Raw genomic sequence first — 18937 nt, forward strand, 5'->3', positions numbered from 1 at the left:
TTGCTTCTTCGTCTGTCCAGCAACTTTTGTTTGCCTTGAAATCTTTCAGAGGCAATAGTAGTGGTGGTGTTGACGGTCTCCGTCCCATTCACTTAATCGACCTCATTTCCGATACTGCCGAGGCCGGAAACTGTCTTTCACATTCTATCACCAAGCTATGTAACTTATTCCTCTGCGGGGATATATCTGAACATGCTAGATTGCTTTTCTTCTTTGCGAACAATTTCCAGAAGCCGTCAATTTGTCCGTCAACGAACTCTCACTGCAGTTGCCGACTGTCGACCTCCTGGATTTCTGGACCAATTCCAACCTTCATATCCCTTCTGAGATGTCCAGACAGAGGGATTGGGACGAGATCTGGGCAGTTTAATTTTATCAAAAAAAGTTTAATTTTGTGAAACAATTCACTGAAACCTTCTCAACTTAGGCGTCAAAAAGAGTCTGTAGACCCAGAAAATTGTGGCCTACATGAATATTTTAAACTTTAATAATTACAATGAATGACAACAATAAAAATAAACGAAAAAATACCAAAAAAGATCAAAATACTAAAAAAAGTCAAAATAAACAAAAATATACTAAAAATAATAATTTTAATTTTAAAATCGAAATGAATGAAGATTAAATAATTGATAGAATGAGTATAAATAAACTTGCAAAATAAACTTTATTAAAGATATTTTACCAGTAATCAGTTTAATTAATCTTCAAACAAATAAAAAAACGAAAAATTTTAAAAATAAAACATTGATAGCAAAGTAAAATTAAATAAAAATTAACAGCACAAACACACAACACAAGAAAATAATATAACGTGGACTTGATGTAATTAATTTATTGTATTTAATTCGATAAATCAAGAACATTTAAAAAATAAAATAAATAACATTTAATTTCACCGCCTATTAGATGAACCACGCAGTTGAATGGACCAAAAAACACACAACACAATTATTATTATTATTATTTAAAGACCAAACACGGGCAAAGCCAGTTAATTATAGTTATTCCCGTGATCGCCGATCCAAACGAGGGAGATCCTTCTGAAAGGTTCAATCCTTCCGATCGGTTTGAGACGACGATGTCCCAGGGTCTGAGAAGCTAAGAGTCCTTTTTCGGTAGGCATTAAGTGCCTCCTGAGCGTTGCCATATCCGAAGGAATTTCCAACTGACATGGTGGACCCCGTAACGCCACGCTAAGACCGGAAGGTAAGAGATCCCCATTTCCAACTGTGTCGTGCCAGAAGTACTCGTTGCCTCACGGGCAGGGGAACGATAACGAGAATTAGCCCCAGGATGAAAATAATATAACGTAGAAGACACAGTTCTCTGCTATATATGAACATTTATGTTTAGGATACAAATGAAGACACAGTTCTCTGCTAAATATAAGAAACAAGGGACAATGAATAAAAAATGCAATTAGTTATTCTGATAATATGAGGGACCTCAATCATATTTGCGGTAGTATTGACTCGGATATTCCATTTGCAGCAAAGTGTTGAAAATTGTAGGGCATCCATACTTTCTGATGACCAAGGCCGTCATTCCACCACTTCCATCACCAACGACGATAGATCCGTGGACTTTGTGTTTTATTATCTTAAACAGACATTTATTTTATAATAAGCCCCTGTAGACCATTTAGCCAACCTCAGTGAGCTGATTAATGGGCAGTCAACCGCCTCAATTGTTTTTGGTTAGCGGGCATTGAGTCCCCAAATCCCTTTATCTTCACAAATCTACAATATCCTTCATACTCGTTGTATTTATATGTGTCAGAGTGTGGATGAATATCAGTTAACTTTCCGATTAATCGCAATGCATGACATACTTCACTCTCACAAAGTGCATAATCAATCACTCTTTTTCCAAAAGTTGGAGTCTGCATTTCATAAAATGTATCCATTTCATAAAATGTATCCATATGGTTATTAAGGTCATGTCTTCACTTTTTTTGTTAGTTCCTTTAACTCTTTAGTGAATCTTCTCTTGTACTTAATTTGTATGGATCGGAAGTTGTTAAATAACGACATGATATTTTCTGCATAGCCATGAATTGTGCTTGAGTAATACTCTGATAGGAAACGAGGGAAACATGGTTGAATAGATCTCATATGGTCAAAAAAGTCGCTTTTGTTTTCAAAATGTACTGTGAGAATATCCTTTACAGCTTCGTTGTTAATGTGATCATATGTCTCTTTCATTCTATTGTTATTCAGCCTGTGTTTGTAGAGGAGGATAAATTGAGTCCAGAATGGTTCTCAATTAGACTCGGGAAGCTGTTTATGGTGTTTCTCCCAAGAACTGGGCTACATGCGATCCTGGCCATGAGTCTTATTCTTTCACATTTGGTGTTGTTGTGTATGAAGCTCCAGAAGGACAGACTCTGTGATTGGGTCTGGGAATTGTCTTATCAAGAATCTACATAGATTTGTGCCTCCTGCTCCGCCAAGAGATGAATCGAGGAATAATACAAGTGTCCTGATTTTATCAGCTGACAATTTAAAAGAGTTTTTTGACTCAATTGCCTCAAATAATGGTCCATAAGATAATGGATCATAGCTCAAAAATTCATCAATGATTGGAACGCCAGACAAAACATATGAAAATATATTTGGAAGCATAGCGTCGGAGCACTGGCACAGGGTCAATGAACTGGTCCCCACTAATGACAATGCATTCTTTATCGAAGGCAATAGTGAATTGTCTATAGAGGTCTCCCTGGTTTTCTTCTTTATATCACATGGGATCATCAACCCATTCATCATAGGGACTTTCCCATATACAGTGCCTGACAAAAAATGGATTTGTAATAAATCGACTTTTTTTAATAAATTATAATTTAATTTTCTTACATCATTCTTTTTAATTTTTAAAATTATTTTTGGCTTTTAGAATTTAATTTTAAAGCAGAATTTAAAATTTGCCGGACAAAAAAATTGGATTTTTTTATTTTAATGAAACAAATTAAAATTTAATAAGTCAAAATCGCTCCACGTGCTTCATAAACTTCCAAACTTCTTTTTTTCATTGACATAACTAAATTTTCTAGGTATTTTTTCGGTATTGACTCCCATATCACAACTAATTTTGTCTCTAAATCCTTCAAGTTTTTCGGCGGTTTTTGCAATAAAATATAAATGAATTGGTGACAGATTAATCCAATAACTCAAATAATAATATTTTTTATATTTCTATTTAACCCAAGAATCACCAACAGTTAACTAGGGTAATTAATTAGGTGATTCCAACAATCCTCAAAATCTTTCTCAGCTTTTCCCGATGTTGGACTCTGGACCCAACGCAGGTGCGGGACGGGCGGGGAGCAGTTTTTGTGAGGAATTGAATCGGGGTGATGTGCTTCTGGTTGTTAAGGTCTTTTGGCAGGTATAAATGCGTGAGTTTGATTTTTTTGGTTTATTCTTTATATAATATAAGTTTATCTTTAGATGATTCTTGTGGCTGATTCCGGCGTAGAATTTCATGAGTTTACTCAATTCAGGTTGACTTTTCTGTTCGGAGTCTGTGCAATAGTTGGCGGGTCTGAACTTTTTGAGACTGTTTCACATGCGTTGGGTAAATTTTTCCTTTCCAAGCGTTTTGATTTGTTTTTCCCATCTTCTTCTTTGGGATGCCCTCAGTTTCTTAATGATTGTATCATTTAGGTTCTTTATTTCTTTTCTTCCTCCGGGAATAGAAATTAGATTCTTTTTAAGAAAGTTTCTTTTCCTGATAAGGATTTTTGTCTCCTGGTCGAGATTTTCTTCGAAGTGATGGTAAGTGCATTTTGGGATGAATAGTTTTCTACCCAGCATTTTTTATTTTAGAACGTGTGCTTTTTGAACATTTTTCGTCTTCAAACGTTTGTGCTTTTTTGAGTTTATATTTTACGTCGAAATTAAGGACATAAGTTTCTCCCTCTACGTTTTTGAAACCGACAATTTTTCTTACTTTCAGGAATTAAAGAAACTCTTCCATAATTAGGCTGTTTTCTTCTCTAAAAAGCCCATAATCAGTCGAAGTATTGGCAAAATCGGGTTCTTCAAAAACTTTTCGAGACTCCCCTTCATTGTCTAAGAAGCAAAACACTCAAAAACCGTGGGTTGCCAAGCCTGTTTTTAAACCCAAACAAACTCCTCTACGGACGCGTTTTTTTGTCTTCAACACTCTATTTCCCACCCAATTTTGAATCATCTTTCAACTGTGGGCTGAGAAAAACTACCTCTTTATAAAAATTAAATTTTGGATTAGAAACGAACGTAGTAGGTGACCGATGATGATGACACGGCCAGATACCAATTTGATAGTCAACCCTATAATAAGTCAATATGTGCAGTGAGTTATGAAAAACAAGCAGAAAAGAATATTGTCAGGCTTTCCAATTTTGGTTGTGTAGCCGGTTGTATTGTCCTTTTTTGATTGCACTTCTTTGTATCTTTATTTCAGCTATCTAGAGCAGGAATGTCAAACTCATTTCGTTTCGAGGGCCGCATTTATAATAATTTCTCATTTAAGAGAAACTAAATTAAATCCGATCTCAAAAATAAAATCTTTTAACAACTTTGTGAAGTGATAACCAGCGGACTGGAATATAAAAAGGAATGTTGCTGAACTAATAATTAATATCTGTAAGCACTTTACTAAACTGCCGGTGGTTGAGAGGATGCCCTCTGATCATATTCAAATAGAATTTGTAGTAGTTTTATAAAGATATCTTTACTTGTATCAGTTCGAGAAATTCTTCATAAATATTAAAATCTGAATTACAGGCTCTAAAAAATATTGATAATTGTGCAATTTGCGCATTGAAGCTTCTTGGTTAATACCTTCGAAATAATTGTATGATTAGATTGATAGTGCCTCTTTAGGTTGTATTCTTTCTTGAAACACTCTCCGTTCATCTTTCAAGCACAGTTTCTTTTTTATTCCAAAAGAAGCACGTGATATTGACAAACACGATTTAAAAATACAATTAAAAATTGTAATTAAATGTAAAAAAATAAAAAATAATTTTTTATATTTTATAGCCATTAAATCAGACCGCACTTATGTTTGCCATAGTACGCTGAGGGCCGCACCTATGTCTTCCGACGGCCGCATGTTTGACACCCCTGATCTAGTTTAATTAAATAATGTTTTTTTTTCATTAATAAATTATCTTAATTTTTAGTTTCCCAATTATTAATAGAAAACCTAATAAATTATGGCACGTGTGAGCACACTGTTGACATACCTTGTTGTCTTGTTACATTATTTGATCGATCTTTATTTCTTTATTTAATTGGATTAGAAGGAATATTTTTCGATGTAGTTTCTTTTAATAGATAAATTATCTGAAATTTCATCATTTTGTAATATTTGCAAGTTTATTCTTTCAATCTGTTTATTCCACTTATTTTGAAATCTGCTTTATCTCTATTTATTGAATTCTACGTTGTTTTTTGATAGAAAGTTTTATTTTTTATATTCTTATAGCAGATTTTTATTTATTTGTTCCTGGATTTTTTTAAAACGTGAGTTGCTTTTTTTAAATTTTGAAAATATTCTTTTATTTTAAAATTGAATGATAATTTGTGACATGGGTTTCTGTTAATATTGCTTCTTTAGCATATTTTATCTATTAAATAAAATTGATTGATTTACCTCTACTCGATTATTTGATAAAATGTTAATTATTTCCGCGGCCGGATAGAATGGAGATTCGAATTTATCCAATCACAACGAAGGGTTTGTTCCATAATCTTTTTAACTTGAACCTATCTATAATTTTTTATCTAAACTCATCTCCGATACTAAATTCGTATTTACAGTGCACGACAAAAGTAACCGGACAAGCCAAAATTTCCATTATTTTAAGTCATTTTAAAACTTTTTCACATAAATCACCCTTTGTACATTAATTTACACGAAAAACAATTTTTTACATTTTTAATTTAATCTTTTTTTTAATTTGTACATACGGGGAAACAGAAAAGTTTGACCCAGTCCTCGTTTTGGTTGGTATTTATGGCTTAACGGATCAACGTGCATAGGGATTCAGCGGCTGTAGCACGTGAGCCTTTCGGCAGTCTGATGGGGATCTTCTTTAAGAGACGGAAATTCGAAAGAAATTGCAAAATGACAACAAATGTATAACTATTGAACAAGGAATCGTCAGCAGGAGTGCTGGGAGTAGGCTTAGGAGGGTCGATTAGATAAAACAACACCCTCTAGACAATTGAGACATCTCCATAGAGGAATACGGGAAGATGAGGCCTTAGATAGACCTACACACGATAGGTGGTAAAAATTGCCGCAGGAGGAGCATACCCTTCCCCTCTTGCGCGAATTGGTACAGTTGCACGAGTAGCATAGAGAACTCATTAAACGTATAGGATGAAAGAATTTACAATAATCAAAAGGACAGAAAAGAAAAAAGATTATATAAGGAAAGAGATTGATATGGAATGAGATCGATACCACAACAAGAATGTACAACAAGAAAGTACACAACAACAACAATTCAAACCAACCGCCTCCTTAATTTGGAAATTTGTACATTAAATTTAAAGCATAAATAATTACGAGGTGCGACAAAAGAAACCGGACAGATAAAAATAATCAAAAATTAGTATCTAGAATTGCCTCCTTTGGCATTATACACTGCGTAGCTTCTATCCTTCATTGATAAAATTAGTTCTTGTATGAACTCTATCGGGATTGATCTCCAAATTTGGATAATTTCCTCTTTTAGGTCATTGTGACATGTTGGGGTTTTTTCATCTATTTTTCTTTTCATATATTCCCAGACGTGCTCAATGGGATTGAGATCAGGTGACTGGGCGGGCCATGAAAGAACTTTGATTTGATTTTCGTTGAAATATTCCGTCACAATTTTTGCTTTGTGGCAGGGAGCATTGTCCTGTTGGAATGTGAAATTTGTTAAATTCATTTTTGCTGCAGATTCCATCAGGTTATTCGTCAACAAATTCACATATCGTCCACTGTTTAACGTACCATCAAAAAAAACTAAATTCCACACTCCGTTGTATGAGATACATCCCCAAACCATTGTTTTAGATACATCCCCAAACCATGGAACATTCCTTTTGAGCACTTAATACAGCTCAAAAGGAATGTTCCCATGTTAATAAAAGTATTAGAAACAGATTAAATGTTAGTTATCCTTAAAATAGTCCCTACTGCCATCAGGGGTGGGTATGATTGTGGGTCTACCAGGTGTCCAATTGACGGGACATCCTTCACATTAGTACTCACCCAACCTTCTCCGTGCTTATCACTAAATTGTATGGCCAGTAACAGTCTTAGTGTCTCATCCACTGATCTGCCTGTTGGCATGTCATTAATCGTGATCTGCCTCACAATGCCCTTTCCGTCAATTATAAACAGTCCTCTGAATTTGTCCTCAGTTCACACAACCTGTAGGCGTCTCCGCTTTCTGACAGTACTCCATACGCCTTAGAGATGGACTGACTCCGGTCGGCCAATAATGGGATATTCATACGACCAAGCCCTCCAAGTTTTTTCTCACGTTTTGTCCTTTAATATTATTATTTTAATTATTAATAAATTATTTTTTAATTTTAAAATAATTTAGTATAATGTGGTGACCCAATTTTCTGAATTTTTAATAAATAGGACAGTTAAAATGCAACTCAGACCATTCTAAATGAACGTGCTCAGTGTCAGTTGAACAGGCAATAAGCTGAGAATTATTGTTTATAAACTCTTCTCTTCTGTCGTTAAATGCGATTATTTCTGTGGGACAGACATATGTGCTAGCTGTGGTTAATAAATAGTTACAAGTCTCTTGGGTAGAAAAATAGAACGACAAAATTCTTCAAAAATTGTTCGTTGTTTATCTGTTTGAAAGCACCGTCTACAACTGCAGTGCCAGCAAAGCTTGGAGCTGGTTTGCCTATCAATTGTGACATATTTCGGCATAAATTCTAAATTGTACATTCATATTTTAAACTTGAGTAATACCACGTAACAGCATCATGTTTCAAATTAATTTATTTTATTATTTTTTTTAAAGGATTTTATTTATGTAAACCAAAAGAGAAATAGTCATTGGCAGATAGCCAGAGTATTGCCTCTGACTATGGCTATAGATATTCTTTCGATTAAATACCGGTGCTCACACGGGTCGCCGGTAACCCTTTCGATTAATGAGGCAATGCGCTGGAGTAGGGTCCGAGTAGAAGGCCCCTGTATTCCTGACGTCTCAACAGCCAGGGGGACAAACACTCTCCCATTCCCGATTCCAGCGTATTTCTCAGCTTTTCTCTTCTCTGCCCGTTCAGACGGGGCTCCAGGATTCTCGATGCATAATTTGATGTTCTGATTGGAAAAGGAGTTCACACACGTGACGTCCCAAACCAGACACTTTCCCCTCTGGAATGGAAATGTGGTCATCCCATCGGGTCTTCTGCCGTCCTCTACGAAAATCCCTGCAGGTTCCAATTGTGTGTGGAATCCAGCAGTTCGAAGAGATCGACAGATGATCTGGTTCAGTTCGGAATGCCGTGAGGAACGTCCAATTCCGTTTCGACATGAGAGGGAGTGATATCCAAACTCGTCAGTCCACATGCCGCACCGGCATTGGTGTTTTTCATAGACGCGTAGACCGAGGCGCAGACAAACTCCAATTCTTACGGCTTCATCATTAAGAAGGCAGCCAGTTGTATTACAAGGGTAACAGTTTAGCCACGCGCCGCTTAGGGGCTGGCTGCCCGCTTGTAAACAAGCCAACCTTCTCTGGTCCATGGTTTCCTTTAGGCATGAAAACGTATTGGCGTGGACTTTCGACGTCCACTCCGATTGGCAGGTCACATCAGATGGCAATCCCAGCTTTTCCCATACGGCGACGCAATCATCCACAGCAAATGATTTTCTCTGTTCGTTTATTTGAGAAAGAACAGTGTCGATCATATCTCTGGACGAGAGTACTGAGGAAAAATATGCGCCGTGCGCTGAATCTGCCGGGGTGATCAAGCCGATCCCTCCCAGGGAAATTGGAAGAGTCGCCTGTCTCCACGACTGCGTATCGAAGCTAACGTTGAGGATGTCCTCAGTGCAAGCTCTTATATGCTCGGAATAGTCTTCGAGAAGATCTGTTTCCTGATAGCATTGGGCCGTCCTCAAAAGGTATGTTAACTTCGGAATAGATAGACAGTTCCTCATTAAAAAGAGCCCAATGTAGCTATCCACACAACGTAATTTTTCAGAGAGAAGGGAAAATTCCGAAATTTTAACCTTCATAACAGCTTTGATACCACTTTCAAAAATAGGAGATCCAAGAAAAATCAAGTCCTCTTTGAGGGGGAAGGTGCATCCAGGTAGCAGTTTGTCGAATTCGGTCATCCACTTACGAAAGGAAAGTTCGTCCGTGTTGACATTCACAATTTCGCATTTGCCGCAGTTGAATTCAAGCCCAAGCGCTCTAAATTTAAAAACAAGAGACTTCAGCGTTTCCAAGATGCCCTCAGGGGTTCCTCCAATTACTCCATCATCCAAATACCACATGTTAAGATCATTTTTACATGATCTCGTTGTATGGTGAATTGCGAGGGAGAATAAAAGAGGACCTAGAGGGTCACCTTGTTGAACTCCATTGGCAGAATCAAGTATTGTTGTTCCGAATACAAGTGCGGAAGGCTTGGAGTATGCCAAATTTACAATCGGTAGGATTTGCGGAATTTCTTTGGCACAAGCTTCAAGAATACAGTCTCTTCTAACAGAATTAAATGCATTCTTTAAATCGATCTTGGCCAGAATCCGTTGGGAATCCGTGGAAGAAAAAACAAACTCACGCAGAGCGTGGACCCCGGCCTCAGCGCCTCCTCGGACACCAACTCCGAGCTGTGTTGGTACGAAGTACGACAGAAGTTCCCCAGAGCCTGCCTTGCTTGCTATCTTGGAAGCAATCCTTCGGAAAATGTTTCCGACAGCAATGGGGCGAACTCCGCCATCCGCCTTCTTTAGGGCCGTCAAACATGAGGAGAAGATCAGCTCACGGGCAAAAGAGCATAAGTCGCCGGACAGAATCTTGTTAGAGAGTCCGACGATCTTTTCGAGCAAGGTAGTATTGTTTTCCCCTGAGAGCCGACACATCAAATCACGAACATGCCCAGGCCTTAGGCCATCCACACCGCCAGAGCTGCTGCGGCGGAAGGATTTCAGGCTATCGGAGACGTCCGCGGCCGAGGCTACTAGTGGCATGACATTAGGGAGGTGGAATTCACGAAAGTCTTCAGGGGCGCTGGGATGTTTCGCCTTCAATGCAGAAACAGTAGCAGTGCTGTATGGGAGGGTGCCCAGGTCGGAGGATATGGTTCGTACAGCGGCCTTTACGTCTCCTTCCATGAGTTTTGTCCGTACCAGCCGCCGTATCCTTTCGGCCTCAGATGCCTTTGAAGGCCTTCTTTCAACTTTGTGCGTCCCTTCGGTAGGGGGGCAGAGGACGGACTCGAAATTGGACAATTAATTTATTTAATTTAAATAAAAATAAAAATCTTAAAATATACAAAATTAATTTCATACTAACTAAAAACACTTTAAATAATATATAAGAGTTAATATAATTATCTTAAGAAGCTGAGACTATTTGGTGTTGCTCAAATAAGGATGATTTCCAAGCTTTGTGATTTTTAGTTTTAAGTGTTAACTGATAAATTCTTTTTTTTCACTGGATTATGGACTAGTTTATTTATGAGAAGTTTGAAGAGTAAATTTTTTTTCAGAATTGTTGTTTATATCATAATTTTGACTTGAATTCCACACTAATTAAATCAGAGTGAGATTTATCCACTTAATTGCCTCAAAGAAAGAAATTGTTTGATATTTTAGCGTTCTAAGCTGACAACAATGTTTCAAATAATGACTTTGAATTTCATAATTATGTTTTAGAATCCTACAATTTTCTCAACTGTAATAAACATACATTATTTTGGAAATATTGTTCTTTTATCAGATACAAGAGTAACTTTTGTTTTAAATATTCCCGACAAATACTGTAATGATTTTTTTATATTAACAAATCGAATATAGGGTTTTCGGATCAATATAATAATTTTTCGAACCAATATAATAACTTTTCGAATCATATAATAATTTTTCGAACCAATATAATAATTTTTCGAATCAATATAATAATTTTTCGAATCAATATAATAATTTTTCGAATCAATATAATAATTTTTCGAATCAATATAATAATTTTTTAAAATTTAAATTTTATTGACCTGAATTTACTGTAATGGATTCACATAATCAAAATGCTTCTGAATATTCAATCGAACCAGTGATGGTTCGCCGACAAATAGTATCTAATGATGTGAGAGAAAGTATAATAAACAAATCTTTGGATGGATATTCAACCAAAGATATTGCTCAACTGTTCAACAAGAAATACCAAACCGTTAACAGTATTTTGAAAAAGTTCTTTAAAACGGGGGAAGTTATTCCATCTAAACGTGGTGGAGATAGAAGATCTAAGCTAACAGACGAAATGAAACAAGAATTAGTTGAATATGTTGATGAAGATTGCACCAAATCTTTGAAGGATTTGAGCGAATGGATATTTTTCAAATTTAATTTAAAATTATCACTGAGCACCGTGGCCAAGGCTTTAAATTCTTTTCATTATACTCTTAAAAGAATTACATTAATACCAGAAAGAAGAAACTCAGTTTCAACTATAGAAAGCAGAGGACAATATGCAACAGATTTTAGAAATCTGGAAGCTTTGCATAATGATAAAGCTTTAATATTTTTGGATGAAGTTGGCTTTAAGGTCGTTACAAGACCTTCTCGAGGAAGAAGTAAAGCTGGACATTCGGCATATTTATCAGTTTCGGCATCCCGCAGTCGAAACATATCGGTGGTAGCTGCAATGAATAAATATGGGATGTTATTCCATAAAATTCATGATAAGGCAGTTAACGGAGAAGATTTCAAAACCGTTTTACTAGAAATAAAAGCATTATGTTTATCGAAAGATATTACTAATCCTATTTTTATTATGGATAATGCGAGGATTCATCACTACCGTGGACTGGAAAATGATACTGAAGTATCAACTATAATCAGGAAATTTTTGCCACCATACTGTCCATTTTTAAATCCTATTGAAAATGTTTTTTCAGTATGGAAAAACTTAGTAGTCCGTGGTAATGCCAAGAATGAAAAAGATCTTAGATGCCTAATTACATCTAAATTCAAAGAAATAACAAGTGAACATTGCGGATCCTTCTACAGAAAGATGTTAACGTATTTGAATAGATGCTCAAATTCTGAAGTAATTCAAGAATAACGATAATTTACTCTTTTTGATCTTTTTTTCTTTGAATTTCTTTGAATTTAAAAATTATTATATTGATTCGAAAAATTATTATATTGATTCGAAAAATTATTATATTGATTCGAAAAATTATTATATTGGTTCGAAAAATTATTATATTGGTTCGAACAATTATTATATGATTCGAAAAATTATTATATTGATCCGAAAACCCTATAATAAAACTTGTTAAAAATCTCTTAAATAACAAATAATCCCATTATTGGTTTTTAGGGAATATGGACGTTTTTATGAATTGAAATTGCCAATTTGTCGTTTTGTTTTAATTAATTTGTTTTTTAGGCTCTTGTAGACAAATATATCTCCAATTAGGTCTGTTTCTGTAAGCACGATATTGTTGGTGCTCTTACTCATTGAAATCCTGTGCATTTTTTTCCCGGAATTTCCATTTTACTGGTAAATACACATTTTTTGATTCGCCATAACCAAAGACAATTTTTCCCATTGTTTTAGAGAAAGAAACTTACAGATAGCGTCAAACATCATAGTCAGTGCTTGTATCAAAAGTTCAGAGAACTTTCTAAACAATATCTGAGGGATGTAGTCAAAATTAGATATCCCAACCAGCAATTAGCTTTTCGATCTCTTCTTTTGTTATTGCCCCACATATTGGTCCCTCAATAAATTCGGAAGAGTAAGTTTTTTCACAATTCTGTCATAAGTTCTTTGTGAACGGTAGATTCAATTTCTTTAATTTGACTGATTTGGTTCCTGAGTGCATCTAAGACATGATCAGAGCATATTTATTTTCAATCTAATCATTTGAGTTAAATTTGAACTCTTTTGGCATCTAAAAATTTCAAATTTGCTTTGCATTTAACTTCTATATAATTTCGACCTCAGTTTTGGCCATTTTTGCGAGAATTTTTGGAGAGTTGTGCTGAAAAATAATTTTAAATATAAAGTCAGTAAAACGTATTCATTGACTTCCCTATTACAATCTGAGGCTAGTCAGATATTCTCGGGGGCTTTAAGATTAAGTATTAAAACATTTTTTAACATTTAAAATTAAAGTGATCTTTATTAGTAATCGAAGGAAAGGTTAAAAGTCTTATTAGCTTTTTTAATTATAGAAGTGTCTGAATTATATAACTCCCAGTAAATCCGATTATTAATCCAAACATTCTATTACTAACCACGTTTGTGGGTTTCTTTGTTGTTGAAATGATCGGATTTTGTGATATGGAATTTTCAAGTCTAATTTTTATATCCTTAATAGCCATGTCCTTGCTACTTTTATCAGTTAGGAAAAAATTTTTCGTCATATGAAGGTACCAGTTGCCAAAACACATGGACAATTTTTTTGTCGTCGCGTCTATAAAAGAGTTTAAAATCATACAAACATTTCTTGAAGTTTCATAGCATTTAACAAATCTTCATTATCTCCAAATGATAGTAACAAATAATAAATGCTCTCCTTGGATATATAACTCTTAAATAGCTAATAAAATAAATACAATATTAGATGGAAATTCAATGTTAGTATACGTTAAATCATCTGCTGCAAGTTCCAGATCTGAAGTTCCACTAATCATTAGCTTAGTCAAAATTTATACTATTTTATATGGATGTCCAAGTTTTTATCTTTGTTTTTTAATACTAGCGATATGAAGTCTATAATTAATTTAGTTGTATTGCAATTTTTACACTTATTTAACTCTTGAAAGCCTAGTTTTGTTCTCTTCAAATTATGTTTAAAATTTATCTCACTTGTCTTTTTCTTATTTTATGGTCTGTAAAAATTTTAGCTTCTCTTTTTCTATGAGTTGAAGAATTGAATATCCCAATTTTAAATAAAAATTTTTTTATTGTTGGTTTAAGTGAAGATAAATTAGTGAAGAAATCATCCTCTATCAACGTATTAGATTACCAATCACTTACTTATTATTTTTTTATTATATGTTAGAAAGACACGTATATTAAAAAATTCGTCAAATAAATATATCAGTAAGGAAAAAGCGTTATTCTAAAATTTATTTTATTAAGTTCTTACATATTCGATTGGGACAAAAATATCATTAATCTCAAAACTGACCATTTTTTCAAATGTTCTAATTGAATTAAACAGTCAGATTTACAGATGTAAATCTAGCTTCATCTGAAGAATCGTGGTTTTTGTAAAAACAATTTCCAGTTTTTTTAACTTATCGGGTCCTTGATTAAACACATTTTGAATAAAGAGAAGTGAGAAGATTAGGAACATGACTCGCCACTGACTGCATAAACTCGATTTATATTGCAATAAGAACGCAATTTAATTCGAATTCCTGACATAACTTGTGAATAAGTTTTTGATTTTTTCCGCAGTGGCGCCCATAGGATTAGACTTTCCATAAAGAGCAAAATATGGCATACAACACCATAAGAAAATCTCTAAATAAACAATAAATTTAATCAATTTTAAGTATGAAAACATTTTTACATGAGTTTTTATTTTCATCTTCTATCGCTCCAGTGCTTAACAGGGATGGTCAGATTGACTGACCTAGGCCTTCTCTAAAAGGGCATACCAGAATTCGTCTTTCCGTGCGGATTGCATAAACATGAGTTTAGTGTTGAGGGTAGAAGTCTGTCGTCCACTACCACTTGTTTGAATTCTCCAAAGTACCAGAACATGAATCGAAATAATCCAAATTACTCACATCCCTCGAAGGTCTGCTCCATTGGGACAACTTTGGCAAACAGGCGTGGGTCAGTAGTGAGGACTGCCACTGCTGCCAACATCCAACAATCACCTGACAATCTATTTTATGGCAATTCACCCAGAGATCACTGAATAATGTCAAACTTCGAGGGTCCGTCGACTATGAAATTAGGATTCGGGACAATTTCCTGTCATAATTGAGTGTCGGACAGACCCACGTGACTTGTCCTTGGATTGTTTTGATATAAAATAGAGAAGATTCGTCTCCAGGAAAGTCGGGATTTTGAAACAGAGCAATTTTTTTCGAAATTTTGTTATTTCGAAATTTCGAAACAAATATCTCTACTCATATTACAAAACACACCCTCTAAACAAAATAATAACAGATGTGGCTCATTAGGTCACATCGTAAGAATGGACAGAAACACTCCTGCTAATCTCGCGATGGGACACTTCTGTGCTCCTCACCTGGGGTTCGACTTTCCAGGTAGACCACGGATTACTCTACCAACCCCTCTACATCCAGACTTAACCTTGATTGGAAAAAGTCTGACATGAGCAGACGGCCACGAGTTCTGCCCAGGAACAAAGGGAACTAAAGAGATTAACAAAACGCATTTAGAATGAGTGCACAAGTAAGAAAACTTTAATAACGTTGTTTTGCAGGTGCGCTGATTAATAATAATAGATCAAAAAAATTAAGAAATCGATAACATTAAAAATAGATCACCGAGTATATGTTTCTTAAATAAAATAACTGATAAATAGTTTTATCAAATAATATCACGTTGAATTAAATTAGTCATCTTGCCCTATTTTAATACAAATACAAAAAGTGAATAATATTAATTAGTATGAATAGGTACATTGAATGGTGTAATAGTTTTTTGACGATTGAGAATATTTAAAATCAAAAAACTCCCTGCGGACAAGTCAAGATATTAAAAAAATATTCCATCACCATTGACTGGTCAAATACTGCTCCATCCAATGTCTATAAACATCAAATTTATAAAAATAAACCACCAAAGAGAAATTATAATTTGTTGCGCTGAGTTTTTCGTAATTTTATTTCTTCAAAGGGAGATCAAGATATTTGGAAATTGGACTTGAGGTCCTAGAAACAAATATTGACTTTAGGTCATATGAAAAAATGAAAAATGAAATCAAAATGGCGACGATTGACAGAGAAATTCTAACAATTGTACCGTAGAAGATGGCACTTATTTATTGTTTCGCCCAAGTATACGATCCCTTTAAACATTAATTAAAAAAGTTACAAATAAAACAGCGAAACTTGTCAAATGACACAACGTGCAGTGAACGTCGTTTTTTTCCACATAAGTTTATTCTCCTTTCGAAATCCATTTTATATTGGTCATCGAGTAGTATACACAAGTTGGATTTATCTTGAAATAAATAATCAAGTTACATAGTTTTTTTATTTATGATGCGATTGGATGTTATTTTCACACAGCCCACAAGTTGATTGGATACCATTGCATCGACTAGGGAGATGATGTCGTTGAGTAATTCATGACGAGACAATTATATATATTAATTTAATAATGTATATTAATTATAAAATTAAGTTAATAAAATAAAATTTACTACAAGCTATTTGATGTGGTATTGTCGTTATTAATAAAATGTAGAATTATTAATGCTGGATAACCTAAGTTCTCTAATAAATAATAACGATCCCATAAAAATAAGGGCATTATAAAAATATATAACTCATTTTAGTCATTATTTGTTGCAACAGCCATTACTGGTACTGCACTATTGTGCCACAGACTTCGTCTGGTAAAATTTCATAAAAAACAGCATTTTTAATAGTTTACTAAATTTTGTTCAGTTTCCGATATTCCGAGATATTTTGTCAAAAACCGAGTTAAAATATCGGGACCGTACACCACGTTGACCTTGAAGGGTCAATCCATATAAATGTCCGTCCTCGGTTATTTTCGTTTTTTCCACTACGGAAAAATAACTTTGATCTCATTCCAGCAAAATTATTGTATATTCGACTCACTGATGTTGGGGTGTCATGGCTGGCAAAAAATGTCACAAATCAATCATGTAGGCTTAAATTGGAGGATTCGGATGGTCGGGTTGTTTATGGGCAGCTTTATATAGTATTTATATGTCTAATAGGCTATTAGGGACGTTTTAATTTGACTAATTTGAATGTCTATCTTGTGAAGAGAGGGTTGGCTTTGCCCATACTTTTTAAAAGTTGCGTATACCACAAAGAGCGTTATATGAAAAAACTACAAAATGCTGAACGAATTGCTAAGAGAATGAACCGTGGTGAATGGAGGAAGCCCTTGTTACAACATTTATTAGAATTTATCAATTTAAGGAATTGATATTTTCATTGCAAATATAATTTTTTCTTTCTTTATTTCATATTCTCGTCCTCTTGATAAATTTCACTTCTCTCTCATTGGTCCGTCCAGATGGCAGTGAGGACTCCATTCGAGACACTTTTTGTAGCCTGAGGCTCACAGCGCTTAACAGAGGAAAATGGAGGAGACTTGTTACTAACATTGTTTTGGGTGTTGCACAGGTGGGACTATAATTATTATGGCCCTACAATAAGTGCGTTAATAATAATAATTTTCAAAATAATCAGTAAAGTAGTAAGACTTAATCACACAGACATAACATCCAACCACCGCCTGATTTGATCATAACCCTCAGTGCCTAATTGATTCTCTACGCCAATCATATCTTAATCGACTCCCAGATCACCCACTCATACCACACAGTATAACTCACCATAACTCTTTCTTAGATATATTCCCCGAAATCAATTCAACCACAGCCCGAAACTTGTCTCAAATCTTTAGACATTTACTCAACTCAAAAGACTAAGCAACTTCAGTAGGCAGGGACAACTCTTCTATTGACATATTGCAAATCTTGAAATTTTAGGTTAATAAACTAGATTGTAGGGAATGGGACTTTAACTTTCCAATTTGCTCCAAACTGTGTGCAAATAAATGCATTTAAAACCTCGTTGCGCCTCCTCACGCTGTCCCTGTTTAAAATTCTGTTGCACTAATGTCTTTTTAGTTTTCATGCAATAATTGCATAGCGCATCACGAGCAAAAATAAACAAATTTCTATCTTGAAAACGGCAATAAAAAGCTTCACTATTTGGCGTATTGTTCCCTTTATTCAACCACTCACTAGAAATTTCGAGATCAACATTAGAACCCCTTCTTATCGGAACAAGACAGAATGAAATGACTTGTTCTTAATTTTGTTCAATAAATATTGCACAAGAGCCTCTCTCAGAGATTTGCCAGTGATAAATAGTTTATTAGCTATTTCATATTTAGAAGCAAGAATCCAGGATCGATACTATATGCGGTTTCTGTTTTTAATAACCAACAGGATCCAAACTTCCTGAGACAGATAGCTGACTTCTTTAGGGTATCTAATAACTGAAGCAGCATTAATTTAGTTTTAAAAGCAATTGATGTCAACCCCCTTTCCATGCTCTTTCTTGCAAATTAAGCCGCTCTTTATTGGCAGAATTGAGGTGTATTTTTAGTATAATGTATAGTCTTCGTGTTTGGAGATCAATATAATCAAATTAAAAATTTTTAATATTGATTAATCCAATTTAATAGTTATATAGAGACAGGACATACTTATTAATTGGTTTGAAATTATTTTTTGTTTTTATACGTTCCTTCTTTGGTCTTCATGTATTCTAAAATATCTATAAATTTTGACTCCATCCAGAGTTCTGCAGTTCTCCAATGATCCTAGATTAATCGATGACTTGTGGGAATTCATCTCAAGCCTCAAAACTTCAAAGTATACAACAATATAGTATCCATCATTTTAATTACAGCTCGATACAGGTAACCTTTCTATCCACGACACCAAATGGCTTAAAGGGAAGCTCC

The 18937-nt window shown here is 34.7% G+C and overlaps 1 protein-coding gene and 1 pseudogene across 1 annotated transcript; one reads left to right on the forward strand and one right to left on the reverse strand.

Moving 5' to 3' along the window:
* Window positions 1-7152: 7152 nt before the first annotated feature.
* Window positions 7153-7937, reverse strand: LOC115231905 (annotated as a pseudogene).
* A 3326-nt stretch (window positions 7938-11263) lies between these two features.
* On the forward strand, window positions 11264-12319 carry LOC115231906. The gene has a single exon (XM_029801800.1). It carries the CDS (start codon window positions 11264-11266, stop codon window positions 12317-12319), a length of 1056 nt encoding a protein of 351 aa, XP_029657660.1.
* Window positions 12320-18937: the final 6618 nt, after the last annotated feature.

The sequence above is a fragment of the Octopus sinensis genome, unplaced genomic scaffold, assembly GCF_006345805.1.
Source record: "Octopus sinensis unplaced genomic scaffold, ASM634580v1 Contig18956, whole genome shotgun sequence".
Classification (NCBI taxonomy): domain Eukaryota; kingdom Metazoa; phylum Mollusca; class Cephalopoda; order Octopoda; family Octopodidae; genus Octopus; species Octopus sinensis.

Coding starts and splice junctions, on each gene's coding strand:
- LOC115231906 (XM_029801800.1), top strand. CDS start 11,264: ATGGATTCACATAATCAAAATGCTTCTGAATATTCAATCGAACCAGTG.